The following is a 10613-nucleotide window of genomic DNA, read 5'->3' on the forward strand; positions in this document are numbered from 1 at the left end:
AAGATTTCTAAAAATCCTTTCTTTGTATTGGTCTTAAGTAATATTCTAATATTTTGAGATACTGATTTTTGACTTTCACGAGCTGTAAGCTCTAATCATCAAAATTAAAATAAACATTTGAAATATATCAGTCTGTGTGTAATGAATGAATATGATATACAAGTTTCACTTTTTGAATGGAATTAGTGAAATAAATCAACTTTTTGATGATATTCTAATTATATGACCAGCACCTGTAGTTTCTTTATTTGGGAAGTGGGAACATCTTCTGCAAACTTGGGCGCATCCCTTGCATATAATGCCCTCGAGGTTTATTGTCAAAATGAACCACTATAAATGTCATCTTCATGAAGCATATGTGAGCAGAGCAGAATGGAGTCGTGCTCTGTCAAAGAGAACCTCACTCTTCAAGTCAAGCTACATGTCTGACTGTTCATGTGTGGGTTTTCACACAGGAACGGGTATATTTACTCGGCTACCACAGCTCAACAACATCTTACCATCTCAAAAAGCACAAGCACTGTGCTACCAGCCAATTAAAAATATGATTTACAACTTCAGCAAGTCCTGAATCTTTTCAATCAATCAAATCAAACAGCCGAAACAAACAGCGGTGCTTTAAACAGAAAATAGGCTTTGACGCTTTATTTTTATTTATTTTTTTTTACAACAAATTGAAGTTTTAACATTTCATATAAACACTTATAAACCATATATAAAAATTAAATTATTTACACATCAAATACTTTTGGTAATCAATCATAATGTACGGCTGTATAACACTCCCAGGTCATTAACAGCTCTTTATGTGCTTGCTTTATATGCATCCTCCACCACAGGACATGTTTTTTCACCCCATTGAAGTGTATTATTCTGTAATAAGTGCTTAAAACTTAAAGCTTAAAATTTCAGATTTACAGTTATGCCATTACAACACAGCCAAAAAGACGCACAAGACTTCACCCTCAGAACACAACAACTTCAATTCAACATCTGCTCCAGTTCATCGTAGCCCTCCCATATGTTTTATTTACAATTTGATAATGCTGGCCATACAATGTCCCTCTACGTCGGACAGTGACCAAAAAGCCTACTTAGCTGAACATAAAAATTAATGTTTGCTTCAGAGATGCAATGGAAATGTCATGAAACAGAAAAGGTTAAAGCCAAAAGGCATATTTGATCTGACCTTTACATTACGTACCTGGCTAATTACTTCCTTCTGCATAAACTGAAACTGAGATTTAAAGGTTAAACTTCCATAGCTGCTTGATATTGGGTTTATGAATAGATAAGGAAATGTGTGCAAATGTTTCAAAGGCTCTCGTGCGTTTAACCTGAAATGGCAATCAACAATGCAAAACCATTTCAGACTTCAGTTAGGCCAAGAAACCAGGTCTGAGTGAATACGAGAAGGTGCCATCAAGAAGTAAAAAGGCACAAATAGCCATTCAACTAAAAGAGCATGAAGGAAATAGGAGCGTTTCTGAATGCTAACTTGCGATTAAAAAGACATTCATCGGAATAACCTCCGTCCGAGCAGGTTAATGACATGTCAGTAGCACTCATGATGACTCAACTTCACCAGAGCTTTAAAACTTCATCAGATCACAAGACTAAAAGGAATCTCAAGCCGGCTCTGGTTCACACTTGTTGGTTTGCGGTGGCATGAGCGTCAGCAGAGTGCAGGTGGACGACACGCTAGAAAACCGCTCATGGAGAGAGTGGTTACCGTACCATCCGGGAACCACAGAGGATTCTACAGAGTTAACGCAGCTTGAATCACTGTCAGAACCTGGACAAAGTCCTAGACATAGTCTCTGAAGAACCAAATGGAATTTCCTTCTAAAGCTACGGTTGATCCAGAAGTAGAAGATACAATTGAGGAAGCCATTGGAGGTCGGTAACCACACAGCAATAAACTCGATCCATTCGGGGACACCACTGCCGGAAATCGCTGTGAACAAGGAAAACATGCTTTAGGACTTATTCTTTCTTCAATATATTAGCATCATGGTAATAGACACTTAATAAAAGACATTTACAAAGCAGCACATAATCCAGACAGCACTGTAAAAAGTGATAAGTTGACTTAACTAAAAAAAATTGAGGAAACCCATTGCCTTTAAATCAAGTAAATAATAATAATAAAAAAAAAGTTAAGTGAACTTGACAATTCCCTTACCTTATTTTTTAAATGATCATTTACTTAACTTAAAGTTGAGGAAACCTGTTGCCTTAAAATTAAGTCAACTTATCACTTTTTACAGTGAGCCCATGTATGAAATAACTAACTTTAAGGTTAAAGTGGACAATTGCATTATTTACTCAATCTCAAGTCATTTCAAACCTACAGGGGTGTACATCATTACTAGTTACTACACTTAAAGTCGGCATTAAATGAAAATTCTAACTATTTTATAAATGCATCTTACTGATTTATTGAGAACAATTCATCCATGCATGAGTTTCATTTTTTGCAAATTATTATACATAAATATAATAATATATACAGTAAATAAATTAATATATAAATATATATGTTTGATCAAATTATTATATCTCAAGCTCATGGTGAAGCAACAGACTTATCTCTGTCGACGAATGCCAGACTCCTCCAGTCATTAAAAGGATAGTTCTCCTAAAAATAAAAATTCTGACAATTTACACAGCCTCATTGCATTCTTAGTCTGTGTGACTGACTTCTGCAGAGAAAAAAAATAATAATATTTTGAAGAATGTTGTTAAGATTTCAGTTCCCTTGACTTGTATTCATTCTTTGTATTCTGTCCATACAGTGGAATTCAGTGGGAACCGAAACTGCTTGGATACCAATATTCTTCAAAATATCTTCTTTTGTGTTACATTAGTTTTTTTATTATTATTATTATTATTATTAAACTATGGTGGTGTTAAATTTATATTAAAAAGGTCTTCAAACTACAACATTTCACAAAACAAAAAAGAAAAACTCTAGTCAACAGCCGTCATGTGGATGAATGAACACAACAGATGATCGGTCCATAAATATTATTAAAATGTTAATCAACTGCTGAATTGTAACATTTAACCATCCTCAGGTAACAGGTTCATGATGGCTGCATCTGGAAATAGTCCAATTTATTTTTATTTTTTTTACTTGAGTATGTTTTTGGCTACATTTGTTTTTAACAGTAAAATTCTCTCTGCACATAGTATGTGTTACTAATTACAACATCTGTGTATTTGTTTTACACTCCTACAGTTATTTAGCAAGACGCTCAAGCTGCTCTTTTCCACACAACCAAAGTAGACTGTAAACAAGGATTGTTGAGCTCCAAAAAGGACAAACAAGTGTCATAAAAGTGGGCAATTTAAATTCTATGTATGAGGGCTTCAGTCTCCTTGTCTTGTCTTTCATCTCAGCTCCCCTAAAACTCTGTGATTATGTCTTCATGTTTGCTGAAAACAGCAGTTGCAGTAAGCTATCTGAGGTCACTGCACTCTGAGTCCTTCCCTTATTGGTTGTAAGAAAGTTAACATATTATATTTCCCTCTCTCCAGCCATATAGGCCTAGGCGCCATAACCACAGACTGCTGCCCTTCATGTAGATGTATAGACAGGCACTCTGTGAAAGCTATGCTTTTCAGTGAGATTACAAACAAAGTAATAAAAAGGAATGGTAACACTTTACAGTTAGGTTCTATGAACTAACAATGAAGAATACTTTTAAAGCATGTATTAACCTTAATTTTATAATGTTTACTAATGTTATTAAAATGGATCCATACCTACTGTATTAATATTTAAATGGACCTCAGCTAACATTAACTTATGAACAGTTGTATTTTATTAACCAATTAAAAAGATTAATAAAAATATATTCCTCCAGTTCTTGTTAGTTAATCTGTAAAGTTTAGAACCTAAAGTATTACCAGAGCAACTAAATACCTCAATACCAAATACAGCAATGCAAAATATTAGGGCTGGTAAAATTTTAAAATAATTGCAATCATTTTATTTATTTTTCAAGCTCCTCAACACATTTTTCATAAAAAACGGTCCACGATATATTTCACATATGTTTTGCTTAAGTATATATTTTTTTTAATTGCAAATATTCATTTTCAACCTTCATATACCAACATACATTTTAAATTGTATTTCAGGAGCAAGAAATATAACTAAATTTAGAAAATTCTTGACTTGAAGTAATTATACTTTTAAAATATATACACTACCAGTCAGTTTTTGAACGGTAAGATTTGTAAAGTTTTTTTTTTTTAAAGTCTGTTCTGCTCAACAAGCCTGCATTTATTTGATCCAAAGTACAGCAAAAACAGTACACTGAAATATTTTTATATTTTAAAATGTTCAAATAGAAAACAGTTATTTTAAATGGTAATTAGTATTTAGTATGATTTCAAAGCTGAATTTTTAGCATCATTACACCAATCTTTAGTGTCACATGATCCTTCAGAAATCATTCTAGTATTCTGATTTGCTACTAAAAACATTATTATTAGTTGTTGAAAAAAGCGGAGTAGAATTATGGTTTCTTTGATGAATAGAAAGTTCAGATAAACAGCATTTATCTGAAATAGAAATCTTTAACATTACAAATGTCTTTTATCATCACTTTTGATCAATTTAAAGCATCCTTGCTCAAAAGTATTAATTTCTATAATTTACTTACCCAAAAATAATAAAATTATACTGACTCCAGTCTTTTGAATGGTATAGTGTGTAATGTTACAAAAGCTTTTTTTTTTCTCAGATAAATGCTGATCTTTGAATCTTTCTATTAATCAAAATCCTGAAAAAACGTGCTCAACTGTTAAATATTGATGATGATAATAATAATAATAATAATAATAATTTCTTGAACAGCAAATCAGCATATTAGAATGATTTCTGAAGGATCATGTGACACTGAAGACTGGAGTAATGATGCTAAAATTTCAGCTTTGAAATCACAGGAATAAATTACAATTGAACATATTCAAATATAAAGCAGTTATTTTAAATGCTTTTTCTTTTTGTTTAGTCAACAAATATTTCAGTTTTCACTTAGTACAACTTAAAAGTTTAAGTTGACTAAACTTTTTTGAGTTGAGTAAACTTAATTTTAAGTCAGCGGGGTAACAAATTATTTTAAGTTGACAAATTCTTTTTTTACAGTGTAGTAAAAATATTTCACAATATCACTGCTTTTGCTATATTTTGGATCAAATAAATACAGGCTTGGTGAGCAGAAGAGAATTCTTTAAAAAAAAAAAAAAAAAAAAATTGACTGGTAGCGTATTTTCGAAAATATATTTATATTTACATATTTCAGCAAGTGGTTTAGGACACCAGGATGAATATAAATGATAGGCTATTAATCATGGTCTCACCATTGTACAGCATGATGACCATGCAGGGCGTCCAGCAGGTGTAGTAAACGGTCATGACTGGTAACAAAACGCGCAAGGCGACTTTAGGCCTGTATCCTCCGCCCCAGCTGTGCCTTCTCAGCTTTAGCCTCTGTCTCTTCGCGGCTATCCACAGTCTGAGGTTACAGAAGGTCATGATGGCCGAGCACGGGAAGAAGATGAAGCACGTCAGAGTCAGAGAGTAAGACACGTTGCTGGAGTACAGCGGGTTGCACACGAGCGAGGCTCTGGAGAAGCGCACTTCAATGATGCCCGCCGGGAACGAGATGGGAACGAGCAGAACGGGAGGGAAAACCCACGCGAACGCGATCAGAAACAGCGCTCTTCTCCTGGTCAGCACGCTGGAGTACTTCAGAGGGTAAAACACCGCGATGTATCTTTCCAGACTTATGGTTGCAAGGGTGTACATGCAGGTGGAGTAAATAGTCGCGTTGAAAAATGCCACGACGTGACAGAAGGGGTCCGGGCCCCCGTTATATTCCTTCATGAAACTCACGCACAAATTGAGCGGCATGATAAGCAGCCCAAACGCCGAGTCCGCTCCCGTTAATGATAAAAGAAAGTACCGAGAGTTTTTCGACCATCCCGATACCGCTGAAGTTATGACCATCACCACAGCAATGTTTCCCAAAGTTATCATCACACCCAAAACCGATATAATCCCGATTTTAATGGGACGGTGAGCCTCCAGTGTCCTCTGTAGATCCATGACATTCAAGTCCACATCTGTTGACGGAATGGAAACGTTGTTTATGCTGGACATAACGGCGCATTTCCATCAGTGACCCAATAAATCCTTATTTTTCAAACGTTACACATAGTTTTGACAAACATCAACTGTATGCAAACAGAATCTACATGGAAAGATGAACACCTGGGGCAAATCAAGCTCAGTCACGTGATGCCGCCCTGTTGAATGGCCTTAATTATCACAGGTGGCCCGTTTTTGAACAGCCCAGCCATGTTTTTGGAGGACGCTTAGGAGAATGGCGCTAATAAACCTACTTGTTTTGTTTTGAATATTTGAGTAATGGAATATTTCTCTCGAGTTATTTGGAATCATGTGTTGCATTGTGGAAGTCACAACAAAATTGAGCTCTCCAAGTGATGAAAGGTGATGGTCACACAGCAGATGCAGTAAAAAAAAATAATAATAAAAAAAAGTATAAACTCTATATATAGGAAAATCTTTCTAAAACCTTAAAATATTCAAGATCAAAACTTTACTGAGAAACCCATTGTACACAATCTTCTCAATGCCATCTGTGACCTGATTGATAGTTTAACTATTTAAGTAAGTTAAAATAATAAAGATAATAAAATAAAATAAAAATGAATGATTTGTATAAAGTAAACATAATTGTTAGTAATATTTCAAAATATTACTAAATCGACTTAGTGCCATACGTCATATTTTAGAAACGTCACGTTAAAGTATCAAATATGTGTCCATCAGGCTTTTGAGGAACGGAGTAGTCTGTTTTACTGTTATAAAGATCACGTTGATTTACATTACAAGCTATCATAATTTAATCATACTTTTTGGCCATATAAATATCAGCAGCTGCACCAAATGGCATACTTTTTGCTCAGTTCGTTCAGCTTCTGAATAAAATTGAGGCGTTTATTTTGTGAGAATGTGATCCATGTTTTCACTACTGTATATGGGCCATAAAAGAGCCTGATGTGTCACATTTTTTTATTTATTTATTTAAAAACATGATTTTTCTGAGTATTATTTCATATATCATGGTTCATTAAACTACAAAACCTTTCTTAATCCAAAAACTATTTAATGACATCTTTATTTATAATGTCAAGTCTTATAAGGAATGACTGCAGTGTTCCTAAGAACATATTGCACATTGTATAAAAAGCATTAACTGAATTAATTTTGCTCAGAATACTGTTTTAATTAACCCATTTACATTATTTTGATTGAGTAGACAGATTGGGCATACTGAGAGGAAAAATTATAGGCTCTACATGGGACTACAGTTATTCAGTACTCATGTTGATTACATTTTTAACGTTCTGTTATTTAAGTCAAAGGCACATTTTCAAAACAAACACTTAAAGGTATAGTTCACCTCAAGAAATGAAAATTCTATTATCATTTACTGACCCTTGTTCCAAAATTGCTCCAAACCTGTATGAGTTTCTTTGTTCTGTTGAACACAAAAGATCTTAACCAAACAGTTGCTAGCCATTAACTTCCATAGTATTTTTTTTTTCTCTCCATACTATAGAAGTCAGTGTCTACCAGCTACTGTTTGGTTACCAACAATCTTCAAAATATCTTCTTTTGTGTTCAGCAAAAGAAATAAACTCATATAGGTTTGGAACAACAAGTAAATAATGACAGAATTCCAATTTTTGGGAAAACTATCCCTTTAAAGTTGAAATTAGATATAAAAGTTTGAATGAAGTCTATAAAGTTTGGGCTAAATTAATTGACAGTGAATGTCATTATATGCAGTGGAATGCTAGAGAACACCCTCTATGCAAACACACTCAACATGGACAAATGCATAGATAATAAACAGTTTCCATTTGTTTTTACACTGATGAGCAGAATTACTGTGACTTGACAGCAAAGCATTTAGCTATCCCTGCAAGTTAATTATTAGAGAAGTTGACCACTCTCAGAAATAAAGGTACAAAAGCTGTCATTGGGGTGGTACCTTTTCAAAAGGTACATGTTTGTACCTAAAGGGTCCATTTTGGTACCTTAAAAGTACACAAAGTGTACATATTTGAACCTAATAGGTACAAAAGTGCACCTTTTGAAAAGGTACTGCCCCAATGACAGCTTTTGTACCTTTATTTCTGAGAGTGTAGGCAGTTTTGGGGTTTAGATTGTCAGGAAGCCTTGCATGCAAATCAAGGATCATTCAATTTGTCTAATTATGCACACAGCCCAAACATATGCAAGAGGCGCTTGTGAAGATTTCAATCATCTTTTGATTGAGAAAAGATGCTTTTGATTTATCAGAGGAATATATTAGTTCAAAATCTTGTTTTTATTCTCTTTAATAACATCACAAAACCTCCCAGCTGTCATTTGCAGCATGACTGCAGTAGTTAGTACCACCAAATGACAACCGACATGAGTGAGCATGAAGCTTTGATTGAAGCTGAGTGGGAAGTGAAAGGGGAATTTGATTCGAGATTAAAGTCCTGCCATGTATGTATAGACTCATGTACGTCACCTCAGACGTTTGCTCATCTGACATTCTATTGTTGATTCAAGGGGAAAATGAAGCTTTAACTTTTAACATTTCTTGATCAGTGTGGCGGTTTTATGTCTCACTTTAACTTTAAACACATTTCCGGCTTTGGCCTACTTGCAGATTATGCCAGTTTATGATGAAGATTTTTAATAGCTAATCTTTTCATAAATTAATCGCTTAAACCATTAGTCATGCTGAGTTATAAATATACTCATTTGATGTAAAATAACAGTTCAAGTTAAAGCAGGGCAATAACCCACACTAAAATCCATAATGTAAATGCCAGTTCCTTGAACTATTTGTCTTTAAATTATATTTTTACTTTTGTATAACACATGGAATTTTGAACTGCAAAGCAACAGTGTAGCACGGTTGTCAATGGAAAAAAAAAAAAAAAAAAATATATATATATATATATATACATAAATTGTAATTAAAGGAAAAATGATTAGAGTATGTTTTACAATAAAATACTATTTTAGTCTTTCTACTTAAAAATTTCAAGTTACAAAAATTACAATACACAAAAAAAAAAATCAGAAGAATAGGGCACAATGTGTATATTACGAAGGAATTTTCCGTATTGATTTTTAACAGGTGTTTTAATTGTATTTTGAATTTTGCATTGCATTGTGTTATGTTTTACAGTTAACGGAAATGTTTGTGGCATAGTACCAGTACTTCTTTTTTTCTTTGTAATTATTTGTAAAATTTAACAGCAGTTTCTTAGTGAAAATTATTTCAAAGTAAAATATCAGAACTAAAACCATATAAAAAAAACTTTTTTTTTTTGTTTCAAGAAAATATATAATATATAATAAATTTGAACTTAAATATAAAATATAATACAATAATATTATTATTATTATTATAAATAGGCAAAAACACACAACACGCAAAATTAAAATGTAAACGGAAACTATAAAAATGAACTAATTCAAAATATTAATGAAAATATAGTATCTCAATGATGCTAACACTGGTGTGTAGGGAGTAACTCTGTGTTTGTGTGCACGTGCTGTGCTGAGATAAGGACCAGTGAGCATTGATCGTATTGTTTTTTTGTGTCTCATCTGTAACTTGTGACACAGGGCAGATGCTGCAGAGAGATAGAGCTTTTGTTCATGCAAATGGGGGGAGGCCATGTTATCACAATGTGTGAAGAAGCAGAAAGGCACACACTTAGACTGCATCTACCATGATTTGCAGTTAGTGTGGTCCTATTTATACATGGTGCAGACAGTTTCTATCTATAGTTTCTATTTGCACTCAATATATATAGCCGCTGCCTTATATTAGACCAGTCTATTTGTGAATATGCAAGCAAAAAAACCTGACAGAAAAAAATGTAAAGTCAGTACAGCTTGTGAAAGTACAATATATTTTGTTTACAAAAAATAAAAATCTATGCATCCATGATCCATTAATATACCATGCATGTTTGTGAGCGAATTTGTACGGATATATGTGCTCATATTAGTGATGCTGTTTGTGTCTGCACTGTGGTTAAGACAGATCCTTTAAATAGCGTGTTTTAACTCTGAGGGAATGATCTGATCTCAGCTGCTCCCCCATTTCCAGCTCTCTGCAAATAGACACCTGTGACCTACTGGATATTTTTAAACTACATTTCTGATAAGCCTCAGAAGCCACTTTAAGTGATAGTATATGATAAATTGGTGTCATTTTCTGTTAACGTAATCTTTATAATGTCAGTATCTCTTGTATAATATATGTATATTATATCTTGTATAATAATGCTGTATAGCAGTAGGTGGTTATGTCACAAAGAACACAAATGCATGAATAAATAAATGAAGAGATAAGAAAGAGTAGAAGTTTTTACCTGAAAGGCAGCAAATGTAAGAGGAGGTGGAGTGATATTACCACAACTATGAATATTTACAAATGGAGACATAATAAAATATCAGCTTATTCACAATGGAATTTAGCTACAGTAAAACT

At 33.5% G+C, this 10613-nt stretch overlaps 1 protein-coding gene across 1 annotated transcript; it reads right to left on the reverse strand.

Moving 5' to 3' along the window:
- Positions 1 to 618: 618 nt before the first annotated feature.
- On the reverse strand, positions 619 to 6336 carry zgc:162592 (uncharacterized protein LOC561993 homolog). Its single transcript, XM_058780658.1, has 2 exons — positions 5377 to 6336; positions 619 to 1957 (listed from the first exon to the last, which is right to left on the reverse strand). The coding sequence occupies exons 1-2, from the start codon at positions 6176 to 6178 to the stop codon at positions 1629 to 1631; spliced, it is 1131 nt and encodes a 376-aa protein (XP_058636641.1). The 5' UTR covers positions 6179 to 6336; the 3' UTR covers positions 619 to 1628.
- Between the last annotated feature and the right edge of the window lie 4277 nt (positions 6337 to 10613).

This window comes from Onychostoma macrolepis, chromosome 07 (genome assembly GCF_012432095.1).
Source record: "Onychostoma macrolepis isolate SWU-2019 chromosome 07, ASM1243209v1, whole genome shotgun sequence".
In the NCBI taxonomy this organism is placed as follows: domain Eukaryota; kingdom Metazoa; phylum Chordata; class Actinopteri; order Cypriniformes; family Cyprinidae; genus Onychostoma; species Onychostoma macrolepis.

What these genes read in the sequence shown, in the direction of transcription:
- zgc:162592 (XM_058780658.1), bottom strand. Translation starts at nt 6,178, where the DNA reads ATGTCCAGCATAAACAACGTTTCCATTCCGTCAACAGATGTGGACTTG. An exon ending in GGTCATCATGCTGTACAATG is followed by an intron (nt 1,958 to 5,376) that starts GTGAGACCATGA and finishes CCTTGTTCACAG; the next exon opens with CGATTTCCGGCAGTGGTGTC.